The 16855-nt window shown below is 37.7% G+C and overlaps 1 protein-coding gene across 1 annotated transcript in view; it reads left to right on the forward strand.

Moving 5' to 3' along the window:
- Adgrl4 (adhesion G protein-coupled receptor L4) overlaps nt 1–16855 on the forward strand; it is an 89843-nt gene that overhangs the window by 47378 nt on the left and 25610 nt on the right. Inside the window, exons 3-12 of the mRNA XM_057794222.1 lie at nt 2693–2842; nt 3228–3298; nt 4444–4623; nt 4728–4911; nt 6115–6231; nt 10571–10776; nt 11848–12024; nt 13148–13351; nt 15715–15935; nt 16056–16122. Of these exons, the coding sequence (XP_057650205.1) occupies nt 2693–2842; nt 3228–3298; nt 4444–4623; nt 4728–4911; nt 6115–6231; nt 10571–10776; nt 11848–12024; nt 13148–13351; nt 15715–15935; nt 16056–16122 (1577 nt within the window). The remainder of the gene's footprint in view (nt 1–2692; nt 2843–3227; nt 3299–4443; nt 4624–4727; nt 4912–6114; nt 6232–10570; nt 10777–11847; nt 12025–13147; nt 13352–15714; nt 15936–16055; nt 16123–16855) is intronic.

The following is a 16855-nucleotide window of genomic DNA, read 5'->3' on the forward strand; positions in this document are numbered from 1 at the left end:
GGTTAAACAAACCAAAGATTAAAAAAAAAATGATCACAAAACAAAATCAAGAACAAAACAAAATGGTAATGAGAGGAGTAACTTGTTTGGAGGATCATGGAGTGAAATATGAAGATGAGAGGATGAATAACCAAGCCATGAGCGTGATGAAGCCGTCGAAGAATAAATTGAAACACTGCAGTGCTCTGAAAGGCTGCGTGTGCAGGGCCGTTGCACGTGCAAACCCACAGCAGCTATGGTTGTCTGCATAAGACCCCTACAAAATTCAGCCAGTTTAAAATTCCACCATGGATTGGGGAGTGCCTCCAGAATTCTGATCCATGTCGGAGGAGATATTGGTAGTTCATGGCTGCTGAAGGAGGAGAAGTCCCTTTCCTTTAGGAGTTTGACCCCTGATAGGTTTGAGGCCAAGGGATGGCCCACACCCATACAGACATAGCAGCACTAATTGGATTCAGTTGGATAAAATTTGCAAAAAGAATTAAGAATGGGAGAGGGAGAAAAAGGAAAGACAGAAAGAATGAGGGGGGGGAGAGACACAGTTGGGAGAGAAGTATGATGGAGAATCTCAGTGAAGAGTGGAGTGGGGCGGGTATGATCAGGGTATAGTGTATAAATGTGTGAAATATTTAGAGAATGAATTTTTAGAGAGAGAGAGAGAGAGAGAGAGAGAGAGAGAGAGAGAGAGAGAGAGAGAGAGAAATCAAACCAACATAGAACCAAACCAGCACAGAAGACATACGGGAAGGAAATATAATAGTAAGGTAAATCACCAAGTGTGTTTAAACCCACTGTGTGGAAGGATGGAGAGAGCTGAATTTATGGAGGAACTTTTCATTTTGCTCATAGGTTGGTGTTGGATAGGGTTCGTGATAATGCTGCACATTTGAGAAGTCAATTTCTACAAAGTCTCTAACATGATAGACAAAGAAGGTGTTAATTGCCCTGCCCGGGAAATAATTTGTTCTCTTTGTGATACTCAGTGGGTCTGCACGCAGCCTTGTTAAGGTTGTTTTCCCACTGGAGTGCAGCGTATGCTTCTGAAACAGTCCTGGGAGAGGAGGGCTCCTTGGTGACATGTATGGTGGCCTGAAACCACTGAACTTAGAAGAACCTGAAAGAGAGATTGTCATGAATTCAAGGGCTGCACAGTGAGCTCCAGGCCAGCATTGTGAGAACCCTATCTCAACACAAGAGTAAAAGACACTTGATTGACGTTGTCTGCACCCTTGCCTCATTCTTTCCAACTTCTTTGTGGCTTAGAAAGTGTGGGTAGAGAGTGTAGGTGGATGGGTCCTCCATGCAGGAGTCAACATTCCATAGCTTTTTCTGTTTTCAGTTAGTAAGCATTAATATGTGTTTTTGACACATTAATATGACAGTTTTTGAACAACATATATACAAGTTAAAAAAAATGAGGAGGTGTTCCTTTCCAGGCTGCACACCCTGGTTTCTAGACAATACACATCACAGATACGTAGACGTCATCAGAACAATGATTTTCTAGCCTTTCCCTCTGGTAATGTTCTTTATAATCTAGTATCATCACCTTTCTAGCTAACATAAAGTCCATTAAGAACCTAGCAAGAGGCTTTGTGCTGACTTTCTGTTCCGTGGCTTGAGTCATGTGTTTTCCTGTGCCTTCACTGCATTTTTAAGTGAAAAAATTAGGAACAGCTGAATTTGAGACAACAGCCTGATGACATTTTAAATTAGACTTTAATAGCTCCCTTCCTTCTTACACTGGGAAATGGTACCATGCCATCTTGTTACTTTCATAATCGAACCGTAAATTAAAATTTCAGGTTCATTCATTAATCTAATAGAAAGTGTTTCTAAGATGCAAGAACTGGGCTACACACACACACACACACAACCTTTGCATTAATTTGAGGTAATGATCTGGACTAGTCAGTTCCTTGGAATCATTCCCCAACCTGGCAGTGTATTTATATTGTATTTATAACTTTAAGGCCCATTTCATTGCAGTGTGTAAAATTTTAAATTAAGAATATAAATGATGTGAGCCTAAAAACCCAGCACCTTTATTACAGTGTCAATATATAGCTACTGAAAACCTCAGACTTAATTCTGCACAGTTTATTTCTTCATCCATACTCAACTATGATTGCATATTAGAATCATCATCCAAATGTAATATGAACAAAAGTAATCAATCATGATAAATCTTAAGAGAGTTGGAGAACGCAATGTGCTGGACCCTAGTTTTCGGTTAAATCACACACAGAGATGAAGCTTTGTCGTGAAAGTGAGCCCATCTTCATCTCCAGATCACTTTAAACGGAGTTATCATCCGTTTAGCCTAAGACTAGCAGGCGAATAATTTTAAGTGCACTTTGAAAAATGGGTCTTTATTAAATTATAATAACTTGTACATCTTAGATGATGGGAATAGATTTACTGATCTTGTTGACAAATCATGCTACTCAGAAAACAATCTGAGAGTATGGCCCATGAATAACATTTTCAGTACTCTGTCAGAATGGATTGGCCAAATTGGAGTTAGGAAATGCATGCAGCCACGTTTGTCCTGTTTCCCCAAACGCTGGGATTTCCCTTGCTTCCCTGTATCAGTTCATAGGAAATCACTAACTGTATGCCATATTGTTATCAGGAAACAAGCAAGTAAAAGAACAGTAATTTAAGAGATTACTTTTTGATATATCTGCAGATATAGATGAATGCAGTGAGTCGGCTGTCTGCGGTGACCACGCCATATGCGAAAATGTGAACGGAGGATTTAACTGCTTCTGCAGGGAAGGTTATCAGACCTCCACGGGGAAGTCGCCCTTCACACCTAATGACGGCTCTTACTGCCAAGGTGATTTAGAACCTTCAATCTTAAAGTATATAAATACTTACTACACATTTTAAAGTATTGAAGAACTACATTTCCCAGCTCTGTGCCAGGATTCACCAAGACTAACAAGATAAATTAAGAAAGGTGCATTGTTTCACTTGGTGGGAGGTGGAAGCAGCATGTTTAACGTAGCTCTTCTTAATGTAGCTCTCATTCATTCCCTCTTCCTTAAACTGCGTTCTTCCATCTTCCGTGGCACATGATATATTCTGGAGCTGCGATGGAATCTCAAGTGTTAAAGAACACTTTTAATGTTTAAGTGCACAAAATCATTCAAGTCAGCACAATCACCTTAGGATACAATGGTTTGTAGACTCATTGTGGAATGTGTTTTCTTTTTCAACAGAAAGTGTGAATTCAAATTGCCACTTAGAGCATGCCTGCATTGCTGCAAACGTTAATAAAACCTTAAAAAGAGTAAGTAGACACTTTAGGTTGAAATATATTTTACGTTGACATTTTGATCTCAGTGAGAACTACCAAAGTCCTATTTGAAAGCATCAACGACTGAACCCCATGTAGAACTGAAATTCTTTGCATACAACCATCCAAGTATTATTTACAATGCATCTAGGGTTAAGTTGAAAGATTCCAGAGCGTTGTGGAAGAGTTTATACTCTTCAAATTGTGTTATTTTTTTCATTATTTGGCATACTGGAAAATTATTTTCAACATAAAAAGAAGTGGTTGAGTAAAATGATAAAAACACACATTGGCTCAATCCCAGTCCCACATTCTAAGGAGATTCAGTGAAATGCAACTAGATTCTGCACTTCAAAGTGAACACTTCAAAGACCAAGTAAAGTAGGACATTCATAAAACTGTTGTTCTGTGATTGAATGGGGAAATCAAACTCTGAGGAGAGAACTTTCAGCCTAGGCGTGTTTCCATTTCATCATGTACCAAGGAACGCTTCGGTGGAAAACAATTGAATCAAAATTTCTGACTTATGATATCAAGACTTATATGAACTAATAGATTTAAATATTGAGTGGGTTCTCTGGCTAGGATATAATTGTATATTATATCTTAGGAAGTTATTTTCAAAATTACTCTTTAAATTATCCATTCAAATATGCTCTGTGTGTTTCTGAAGTATAATAAAGCCTTTCAAGTTTCTTGCATGTTTGTTCATATATGTGACTTCCATATGCACGTGGAAGCCAGATGCTGATGATGAATGACCTCCTCAATCACTTTTTCCTTAGTTATGGAGACTCTCTTCCTCTCTCTCTCTCTCTCTCTCTCTCTCTCTCTCTCTCTCTCTCTCTCTTTCTCTCTCTCTCTCACCCTGTCTCTCTCCCAGTGATCACAGACTAGACTAGCTAGATAGTTTGCCCCAGGTATCGTCTGTCTCTTCCTGCAAATCACTGGGATTACAGGTCAACTGCCAAATGCAGTATTTTTAAACAGATTCTGTATATCTGAAGGCTGGTCCTCAAACTTAAATGTCAAGTGTTTTTCTCACTGAACCATATTCCCAACTCCATAAAACTTATTCTGAAAATTCTCCCACAGAAATCTGATTCTCGTTTTCTGATCTCTCTTTTCTTTTCCCTCAGATTGAACCCATAAAGGAACAGAAGGCTTTACTACAGGAAATCTATAGAAATTCTGAGGGTGAGCTCTCATCCGTGGATATAATCACATACATAGAGGTACTTGCTGAATCATCCCCATTACTAGGCTACATGAACAGCACCACTTCATCCAAGGATGATCGTTTCAATTCAACTCTTATTGTGAGTATGTTTAAATCTGTAGAGTTAGATCCTTAGATTGTTTCCTATACTTCTGTTCAGTGTGATATTACAATATTTTTAAAGGCATGTTTTTCCTTAAATAGGAATTTGTAAAAACCATCAATAATTTTGTTCAAAAGAGCACATTTAAAATTTGGGACCAATTGCCTACAAATCATAGGCGACTTCATCTCACGAAACTCTTGCACACTGCTGAGCTTGTCACCTTAAGAATCTCTCAGAACCTCCCGAAGGCCACTCAGTTTGATATGAACGCTACTGATGTGGGTAAGGTGTGAAGGTAAATGGTTCGCTTCAAAGCAGCAGTGTTTACCAAACAAGGCAGTAAAGGTGTGGTTCTTTAACTACTACAAAATTGTACACAGTTTTGTCAATGCAGAAATGAATGGCGGTTCATATTACCAGAGGAATATGAATGAAGAGCTACGCTAGGAAAGACCGACTACATAGATGCTCCCTCTGTCTTACGTTGCCCCGTTTTTTCTGTTCATCAACTGTGTAGCATGAAAGTTTGCAGAAGATAACATTCCCTTGTCATACTCATGAGCTCCTGACCTTAAACCATAATATTTACATCATAAATTATGGATATAATATGTTTAAATTTCTCATTGTGGTAACATGTGACCATTACAAGAATAAAGGAGGGTTTCCTGCTTCGTGCAGTTTACTGAAAAGAAAAACTTAAATTTATGTATAAAGTTGCAGATGGTTATAAAATTTTTCTGAAGAAGCAAAGTGTGTTTTATTAAGCAAACACTACATGTGTCTGTATTGAATGTCTGACTAATATCCCGCTATGTGATAGCATATTGACATAATGATTATCTCATTGATATTCGCCAGTTACCCAAATTAAAAGTGAAAATGATGACTAATATGTAGGCACACTATATTTCTATGTTTCTGCATAAAAGAAGTGCTAATGTACCCCAAAAGGGAAAAATTACTCAAACATTTAATCCTCCCAATCTTTAGATACTAAGTTGCATTTAAATTACAAATAGTCTAACAGACACGTCCAATTTTGACATTGAGGCAAGACCTTGTCATCTATGAAGTACACACTTGAGTAAAAATAATCTCAAAAAAATCTTAAGGTTTTAACTAAGTTTGCTATTTTGTATGAGGCCATAGTCATAGCTTTCTGGGTGAATGCAGCCTGTAGACTGTGGGTTGGTTAGACAGAAGACAGTGTAGTTGATATTGCTCTAGGAATGGTGTGTGGATGCATCTGCAGGTGTAGAGATTTTATTTTTTATTTTAACCCATTCAAGACTAAACCATGAGTTCAACCATGCAGGAAAAGAAAAATCAAACAAAATATCTGAGTTTTCTCAGTTTTTAGGTTATGTAGTATATTGCCAAAAGTTTAAATGAAGTGGTATTCAATGCAATTGTCTCTACATTTAAAAAGTACAGGTTAAACTAATTTTATAATATTTCTTTTTTCCCACGGTACCATTTCAGCTCTCAAGATTTTAGTTTTTGATTCAAATCACATGAAGCACGCTCATCCCCACATGGATGTGGACGGAGGCTATGTAAGAATATTCCCAAAGAGAAAAACTCCATACGACTCCACTGGTATGACTTTAGCATCTTACGCATATTCATGCAGTCCTAACAAATACTAATATGCACTTGGCTGTGCCAGGGTTATAATGTAATTTCCTATAGAAATATTTTAAGTTCTATGCAGAATATCCATCTTGAAACTTGAGATTCTGACATGACTATGTGAGGAAAAATTTAACCAATAATATCTTGATTCTTCATCATGAAACCAAATTTGTAGTTTCATGAAGGGACATATTTTTTTAAAGTGCTCACTTTCAGCTTAGGCTTAGACTTCTCTTTGTATTCATCATTCCTTGGCTTTTGTATAGTAAACTCTAAGTCAAATAAAACTTTTAAAAAACTTAAGACAGAATTCTAGTAGCAGGCAGTTTAGTGGTTATCTAATTTAACAATCTCATTTGGTGGATAATGGAACTAAGGTGCAAAGTTAATGGATTTGTCTTCATGTTTATCAGCAAATAGTTTAGAGAATTACAAGAAAAGAAGAAGTTAATAAAGAAATCAATTCAACAAGCTTTTCCTTGTCACCTAACTGGAGTAAGCAAGTGGTAACTGTCTTAATGTATGTTACCAATCATCGCATCTTGGAGTAATGTGCCCAGAAAATTCTCCCTATCATGCATGTTCTGCTGGGGATGTTCTCTCATAGGTCAAGACAGTTATGAGGGTAAACATGAACTGGAACCTTTTCACAAGGAATGGGTGAATAATCATAAATATAGATGAAAACTCTAAATATATACAGAAACCACTTTATGAACAGCTAGAATTTATTTTTAATGACCACCCTAAAAGCTAACCTCATGATATTATTATTCTCAGTTTTGCTTCATTTCATTTTGTTTTCTACCGCTTAGTAATTTTTTTCTCTATTCTTTATCCTCACCATTATTTATTTTTCTGATCAAAGTGAGAAACACACAGATACAAAACAAATGAAAAATAACCAAGATGTATTGCTATTGAGCCCTTTGCTCAAATGCTACTAAACCATACAACAAAGCATACATATAATATTTATGAACATATCCACAGAACCTGGGAAACAATTGAAATTTGAAAGACAAATTGAATAGTGTTTAGAAGTTATAGAAAACGCATTGAAAATACATATTATGGTGACAAATGTTGAAACTGTCACAGAATTAAAATCTCAGAGCAATGCTGCCTGATTGTATGGTAGATTTGTGATGTTTAATATGGCGCACATAAATGGACAGTTGAAAGAGATGATAATATCAGATCTCAATAAAGCAGAATGATAAAACGTCTTTTCCTCAAGGTTGAATCTTAAAAGAAAGGGCGAATGTGCAAATTGATCTCACCTTCCAGTAACATCTGTGTGAGATTTTGCTTGTAAAATTCATTAGAAAAGACACAGGATGCCGTCAATAGGATTGCAGTGGGATCGTCGGCACAGAAGGCTTTATACTCTTTTGTGAGCTGAATTCAGAACTGTGGTAGGTTTGTGTTGGATGACAAGACGAAGCTCAGTACTCTGAATCATAGCTTTGCGATAAAGGCATAAAGGACTTCTACTACGGAATTCTATCTCTTTTCTTCTAAGTATTTGTAAAATTGGGACAATAATCAGATGCCCAAACAGACTCTTGAAAAATGTCCTGCTGATATCGTTTAGAATACTCAAAAAAAAAAAAAAAAAAAAAAAAAAACAGAGCATGAAGCCATTTGGGAACAAGGGTCTCTAAGAAGTTCACTGTATGGTGTATACTGGAAACTTACTCTTGAAATTTAACATTCATGGAAATCTTAACTTTTTTTCAACCAGATGGTTTTCCAGTAATCTAGGTTGCAAAGCATGATTGTATTGCTGGGGTAAAACTGACTGGTAGTATTCCAACAGGAAAAAGAAAGAAAGAAAGATGAATGAATCTAAGGAAAAAGAACTACTAACAAGTGCATATATATATATATATATATGTGTGTGTGTATATATATATATATATTACTAACAATAGCTATTAACAAGTGCATATATCTTAAAATGATATCTCCAGAACTTTAACACAGTCATTTGCACTAAATGAATACACATTTGTTCTAGATATTAAATGAAATACTGTTTTTCTGTTCTTAGAAAAAAGATATGATAATGCTAACAGAATATAGAAAGAGTACATGATAAAAAAAAAAGCAAAAACATCATAAGCAAAAAAATGAGAGCAGATGGAATTCAGTATGAGATGATAGAGTCTTTTTTCAAATAGTCCACATCTGCAATTCCTTTTGTTGGTGAGTGAGCTTTATTTTTTAGTAGAAAGTACAGATTTGTTGCATTAGTTACAGAATATCTGCCAGGGAAACTTCCAAGAGGCAAGATTTATTTGACTTACAGTTTGGGAGGGTCCATTCTGAGCCAGCCTGTCATGGGGGCAAGGGAGGGAGTAGGCATGGAAGGGTTCATGGCAGAGAAGCAGAGTGGATGGAACATTTCATACATCCCAAAGACCATGAAGTAGAGAAAGCCGGGTGGAACTGGGAGTTACAGTAACCTTTAAAGCTCCAGGCCTAGCGAGCTACTTCTTCCAAGACAGAGAACATCTCCTAAATGCTCTCTAGCAGTCAAGATTCCCCCACCAGCTAGAGACCAAGCACAACTGATTAGGGAACATTTCAAGCTTACAACTGATAAAGAAGCTCAACGGTCAATTAATTGTAAAAACAACAAGAAACTGGAAGGTTAAGAATGCCAGGGAAAAGTTGAAAGGATATTCATTAAGGACATGGGACATGCCGTGAGGATTTAGGGGATTTCTATGACACCCCTTATCCAAAATCACAAACTGATGCTTTTGAAATATGATTTTAGATATCAGTAATTAATAAAATAGTTTAACGACTTTTTTTGGGGGGGTGGTTTTTTGTTTTTTTGGTTTTTTTTGGGGGGGTTGGTTTTGATTTTTCGAGACAGGGTCTCTCTGTAGCTTTGCTGCCTGTCCCGGAACTAGCTCTTGTAGACCAGGCTGGCCTCGAACTCCCAGAAATCCGCCTGCCTCTGTCTCCCGAGTGCTGGGATTAAAGGCGTGCGCCACCACAGCCCAGCTTAACGATTTTTTTTTAACTAGATTTTCATGTGAATTGGAACCACTTCTCACTATTACCCCTAGGAAGTAACCATCCCTCTAAGTGGACTTCATTCTTCCTGAAATTTTCAGTTCTTCCTCCAAGCCTTGGTCAACCGACAGAAAACATTAGCATCATACTCGTTTCTAAGAGTCTTGCTATCACTGCCCAAATACATCAGACGGCTCTGGTTAGGATGCTGTGATGCTCGCCAAAAGTAACTGGGATGAGAAAAGAATTGATTTGACTGACAGGTTATAGTCCATCATGAAGAGAAGCCAAGAGAAAACACAGTGACAGTAGCAAAGCAGAGACCATGGAGGAACTCTGCCTATTGGCCCCTTCTCAGGCTTCTGTATCGCTGCCTTCCTCATACAGCCCAGACATAACCACCGGTGACAGCCCACCATGGGTTAGTCCATCCTGCATTAATTAGCATTCAAGAAATGCCTCAAAGACATGCCCATGGGTGAATCTAGTCAAAGCATTTCCTCAGCTGAGGTTTCCTCTTCCACAGGTGTTGACAAGCAAGTTTGATCACCACATGGATTAATACCTATATATTTCATGGATAGATGTCTTTCAAGCTAGCTAGTAGGTCAAAGAAAAACCATGTGATGTCTCTAGTTAAAGAAGGCCTTGTAATAATTAAAATGAACAGTCATGTAATTTGGAAGCTAGACCTCCCATGACTATGTGGAAGGAATGCCACCTTTCAGTGTGGTGTGGAAGAACCCAGTTCTGTGACCACAGTGCTTTCTCAATACAATATCAGTATTTATGTTTGTGATTCTTCAGCAGTGGGTTGTATTCTGATACTGCATTTCAACAGTGCTAAGGAGTCTGACTCCACAGAACTAAAGTGTTCAACATTAGGAAGCAGCACTGCAGTGATTACACAGCTGACCTCAGAGGCATGTCACAGCTTAACCAGTTCTCAACCCTCTTTATTCCAATTCATTTGCAGAAGAATTAAAGCTTGCTTCTTTGGGGGTGAATATATCTCAAATTCTGGTTCTTTCTTAGGATCAGGCTCTCAATTCATCTAGAAATACTTTTCGTCCAACCAAAGTTTGTAAAAAGGTGATGCCGTAATAGTTCAGAGGTCAAATGTAAGACATGAATGTAATCTGATAATGCATACATGGATGTTGTACTTCACACTCCAGTCAGAGTTTTCATGATTTCTGTGGAGTATACCTGCCATCTACTCAGTCTCTGTGTGTTAAGAGCCCACCGACTACATTTATTTGATTGGCAGGCAATGTCGTAGTTGCGTTCCTGTGCTATAAGAGTGTTGGCCCCTTGCTTTCCCCATCTGATGACTTCTTACCGGACTCTCAAGATGATGAAAATTCTGAAGAAAAGGAAAAAGTCATTTCTTCCGTGATTTCTGCCTCAATTAGCTCAAATCCACCCACACTGTTTGAACTTGAGAAAATTACATTCACACTAAGTCATGGAAAGGTAAGTTGTCTGGAGTTAGTTAAAGCTGTTGTGCATTCAGTGAATTGGAATAAGCGTTGGTGACACTACTTTAATTATATGTAAGTTACAGAGAGAACGCATATTGAAAATTAAACAAAGCAGATAACATAGTTTTGATCCTTCTTTTACAGTCATAAGAATAGAACCCACGTTTTCCTGTTCAGTGTTTGTGCTCTGCCAAAGAACTACAACTCCAACACTCACCTGGTTTCTAAAAAATAAATTTGCATTCATAGTTCTTCTCAAAGCTTCTTGTCAATGCCAATGAGTCACATGTTTAATATTCTAAGATGAAGCTATCCCCTTGTTTTGTTTTAAGTACATTATCAATTTTGGCAGTTTCTAAGCCCATAGCTTTAAGGATGTAACAATGTTATTTAAGAGCTTGTGAAATGGTTCAGTGAACAAAGCCTGGCAACCCTGAATTTATCCTTCAGAACCATACTGACATCACAGAAGGGGAAAACAACCTTTGTGAGGTGTCTTCTAATTTCCGCATGGTTAACATGCTCTGTCATGTTAACACACACACACACACACACACACACACTATACCTACATAACTAGATATCATGAACTAGGAAAAGTCTCTTCAATTTTTCCATCCCATTTTCTTCTTCTTTCCCATTTACTTTTCTCACTTTATAATTTCTTTATTTACAAGTAGAATGTAAGATAAACAGTAAATACACAGTATTTTGGTCAATATTGTCTTTTTAGCGTATAATTGACAAATGTTCAATAAAAAAGTAAGCATTTGCTGAATAGACAGATAATTTTGTTTGAAATATACATGATCTCACTTATTCAAAATTATCACTCTACAAAATTGAAAAAGTATGTAGCATTGCTGCAATATAAATTTCAAATCTACTACAAAATAACAGGTGTCATGTATCAGCATTGACCCTGTGTTTACATGTTAAGCATGGTGCTAATTGACCCTGTGTTTACATGTTAAGCATGGTGCTAATTCTATCAGTGATGTTTTAAATACAACCAAAGCTGGGCTGACAGATATTGTCTCATGGGTGGATGTCTATTTTTCAGGTGTCAGATAAGTACAGGACACAGTGTGCCTTTTGGAACTACTCGGCCAATGACATGAGGAATGGCAGCTGGTCTTCTGAGGGCTGTGAACGGACATACTCAAATGACACCCACACCTCATGCCGCTGTAGTCACCTGACACACTTTGCAATTCTGATGTCTTCCAGTACCTCCATTGTAAGCCAAGTTTGGGTTGTGTGTTCACAAAGCTGCCCATCATCCTTCATCGTCCTTGCTCTTTCTCTTCCTACCTCACATCATCAAAAAGAATGATCCTTTTATATTTTAGTGGGAGCCAACTGTAGGTTTACTGAAACTGAAAATCTTGGGTTTTTATTTTCTTTTAGTTTGGTTTTGTCTTTGTTTCTTTCCTTCTCTTCTAGGATATGCATAATAAGGAATTTTCAGTTTATTTCCTATCAAGGACTTGTCTGGTCCACAACATCTATTAGGTTGCTTGTTAAAGGTAATATCTTTTCATTGCTCTGGATCTTGCATATTTCTATAGTTACCCACATTTTAGTACCATGGTATCTAGAGACCTTTCCCTTGATAATGGAGTCATTTTGATACCTGATAAAAATTTGGCACTTTTTTATTCAGTATATCTTTAGGAGCATAAAGCCACAAAGTTTTTCAAACATAAAAAATTAAGGTAAATATACTTGTAATACGTATTTTTCATTGGGTCATTGATTTGTTTCCATTAATACTTATAATCCATGAAGTTTATTAAGTGTCAAAATACATTTGTTTAAAGTAGTGTCAATTATAAAGATGAAATTTCCAGAGTGTTAAGGAGGAAAAACTTCTAATATTCATGTAAAAATTAACCACTCATTTCCACTCCAGTGCCAAATACACTATTTTGATCTTCTACTTATTCCGTTTCTCTTTTACCTTTGTTTAATGTGTTTTAGATGAATCACCTCATAGACATAAGCCTTGGACTTACCACTGATAAATCTGCTTTAATTAACCATTTTCCCATTACAATGATGAATTACCTTTCCAATATCATGCAACTGATGGCGATAACATTATTCAGGCATGTACTAATATATACTATGCTTAGAGCAGAAGAAATCACTAATTATAGCACTGTTAGCCTGCTATATGATTTATATCAGAGTCCTCTGGATACCAAGTGCAAGTTTTTCTCATCTAAATGTACATTTTTATTTTTACATTTTATGAGCGTTTTGATTAATGCTTCCCTGAGAAGTTCATTAGGAATTGTGGTCCCTTTGATGAGTCACTCAGTCTTCCTCTTGACGGTGCTGTTCTTATTTGCCCATAGGGGATTAAAGATTATAACATCCTGACAAGGATCACTCAGCTCGGAATCATCATCTCCTTGGTTTGTCTTGCCATGTGCATTTTCACCTTCTGGTTCTTCAGCGAGATTCAAAGCACCAGAACCACAATTCACAAGAACCTCTGCTGCAGCCTCTTCCTGGCAGAACTCGTTTTCCTTGTGGGGATCAACATCAACACAAACAAGGTATGCGACCTGCCCCCCCCATGCTTTCTTCTCATTTTCTCTAATGTTTTCTAACTAACAAGTCACATAGACATGAACTGTAACAAAGGTCTTAAAGCGTCAGACATGCCAGATAATTGCTTAGCCTTTCTAGGTTTTTTTAATGCTAATATATCTAAACAGCATATTCATAAAATTTATTAAATGAAAAAAAGATTCTTCACTGTGTGAATTATTGGGAAAATCAAAATTTTATACCACAGAAACACCTGGTTTTGTATGGACAATAAGCGAGGACTAAATGGAAGTGGAAACAAAGTTTGTCTTAGGATTGAGAGTAAGCACAAAACAGCTGGAGTGAACTGGGTCCTCACCAAAGACTTCCGTATTTCATCAACCAGATTCTGCAGAGAAGCAGGTCCTACAGTGGAGTTAGACATGTAACACATTTATTAAAAGTTGTGCTCATGGAAGAAAATTGAAGTTTCAGACTGGCAGAGCCGGCAGACAAGGTCTGACTTTAAGTGGAGGAAAAAAGGAAGAACAGTGCACTTCAAAGACATCACGGTTGCCATGGAGTCCTTTGAGGAATCTTTTACTGATCACAAGAACCCTTCTTGGTCTCTAAGCAACTAGGACATCTGTAACCCGGGGGATGGCAGTAGCCCCAGCCCTATTTTAGGGTGTGAATAACACTGAAGTTCACACCACAGCACCAGCCAGAATTATACTGCTTTAACTTTTTTATTTTTATTTACTTTATGAGTGTTTTACCTACATGAATGTATATGTACCAATTGCATGCCTGGTGCCCAAGGAATTCAGAAAATGCTATTGGATCCCTTGGAATTGTAGTTACAGATGGTTGTGAGCCACCTTGGGCGCTGGCAACCATACACTGTAGGCTGCAAGAGTCAGTGTTTTATTTTTCTTTGTTTGTTTTTTAACAATCTTATTTTACATAGCAATCCCAGTTCCTCTCCCTCCCATCCTCCTGCTCCCCTCACCTTCTCCCCACCACTCCCATTGATTCTTCAGAGAGGCTGAGACCTCGCATGGGGAGTCAAGGAAGTCTGTCACAACACTTCGAGGTAGGACCAAGGCCCTCCCACCTGCATCTAGGCTGAGCAAGGTATCCCTCCATAGGGAATAGACTCCAAGGTGGCAGTTCATGCCCTACGGATAAATACTGGTTCCACTGCTAATGACCCACAAACTGCCCAAGCCACACAACTGTTACCCACGTTCAGAGGGCCTGGATGGATCTTATGCAGGTCCCCCGGCTGTCAGTCCAGAATCAGTGAGCTCCCATTTGCACGGGGTCAGCTGTTTCTGTGGGTTTCCCCATCATGGTCTTGGCTCCTTTAAGAGCAGTGTTCCTAACCACCTAGCAATTGCTCCACTACCTATATTGTTTTAATAAGGGAAATTAGTAAGTATGCTGTGTGACCTCTCCAGTAATAGATACTATTAATTTTACTAATTGCTAAATTTAGCTAAATTACTAAAATTTACTGAATTACTAATTACTAAAATTACTAATCAGGTATGGCTAGCTGCCTTTTCTATTAGTTCTTATAAACCAAACTAGAGGGGCTGGAGAGATGACTCAATGCTTAAAAGACTCATTGCTCTTGCCAAAGACCATAGTTCAGTTCCTGGTACCCACATCTGGTAAACCAAACCATCTGTTAAGTCCGGTCTTGAGGAATCTGACACCATCTTCTAACCTACAAAGATATCACATGTACGTAATACAGAGACAAGCAAGCAGATACACAGATGTACACTTTTTATAAAGCAATTTAAATCTAATTCCAGTCCTAAATAATAAGTAAATACTCATGAAAATACTTAACTAGAACATAACTCAAATGTTTATAGTGACCTTACAACTAGAAGCAATTCTGCAATGGATATTTTGGTAAAATGTCCATTCATCTACTTTAAATTTTGGCACTTAAAATCAAGATGCTGACTTTGTTTTGTATGGTTTAACAATAAATCACATTCTTTGAACTTCATTAAAACAAAAAGGAGAATTATCTCCAGACAGACGTCAGTTTAAACCATCACATGGCCACTGAGAAACAGATAGTTTAGATGTGAAGATTCCCCAATTTACCCTAAGAACATCAATACACAACAATGACAAATCTCTGGACAAGTCAATAGTTTATCCCAGGTCCATTGACACTTCCATTGATGAAGTGCAGTGCTTTTAAATCAGAGACAAGTAGCACATCTTAGAAGCAGGACTGGGGAGACAGGAATATTTTAGTGTGATCAGTCATGAGGTAAAGTGGCACATTCGTGAAGAAGGTTAAGATGCTGTGATAATTCGGAGGGAAATGTTGCTCACAGTTTCTTCTGTCACGTTCCAGCTGGTCTGCTCTATCATCGCTGGCCTGCTTCATTACTTCTTCCTAGCTGCCTTCGCCTGGATGTGCATCGAAGGCATACACCTGTATCTTATCGTTGTGGGGCTCATCTACAACAAAGGGTTTCTGCACAAGAACTTTTATATCTTCGGCTATCTCAGCCCAGCTGTAGTTGTTGGATTCTCGGCGTCCTTAGGATACAAGTATTATGGTACCACCAAAGTGTAAGTAAAACGGATTGTGAGCATTTGAAAGACATCCTTGGGTATTCGGCATATCTTTGAGAATGTTGTTTTGCTGTAGTCTGCGCAACATATTCACTGATTTTATCTCTCCCTTTTCAGATGTTGGCTGAGCACGGAGAACAACTTTATCTGGAGCTTCATAGGACCGGCGTGTCTAATCATTCTTGTATGTATATAACTACTGCCATTAGAACTCAAGGGTCAGCTATGGAAGAGAAGAAATTCCCAAAATCAGAAATTCTGCTTTGTAAAAGCTGATTATGAACATTTGGGCCTGTCATTTGGTACCATTTAACATATTGAATTAAGATGGAGAAAATACATAACTTATAAGCAAAAAGCAATTTTTATTCATTTACTTTCTTGGGGAAGGATAGGATTTTGCATAGTGTAAAATAAGGATGGCAGATGTATCATCTGTCTTCTCGGGATGTCTCTGCATCCTGAAACACTGAAAGTGTGCCAACCACTTGATAATCTAGCATTTCAAATGTTTACGTTATTTAATCTTTTATCGATGATCGGTCATCTTTGAAAATTAGACCGTCATCTTTAGAGTTTTGCCATCTTTATGTACCCTGTCATCACAAAGTGATTTAAAACTAAATTGCAACATCAGAGACAAGAAACCACTACTTCTCACCAGCCGACAAGTCAACTATTGATAGTCCTATTTCAACAAGGAAGAAGGCCTTTTAATTCTCATTGAAGTGCTTTCAAACCTACAAATTTGGCAGGTATTATATGTTCCATTCTGAATAAAGACATTTTTATATGTCTCGTGAGCCCTTCTGAGTGCTAAAAGTTTGCGGCAGCCATTCTGAATATAATAGTCTGTCAATGAGTCAGGGAGGTCTGACGAGATGCAAGAACAGGACGAATTGTTAGAACAACAGCTG

The sequence above is a fragment of the Chionomys nivalis genome, chromosome 18 (assembly GCF_950005125.1).
Source record: "Chionomys nivalis chromosome 18, mChiNiv1.1, whole genome shotgun sequence".
Classification (NCBI taxonomy): domain Eukaryota; kingdom Metazoa; phylum Chordata; class Mammalia; order Rodentia; family Cricetidae; genus Chionomys; species Chionomys nivalis.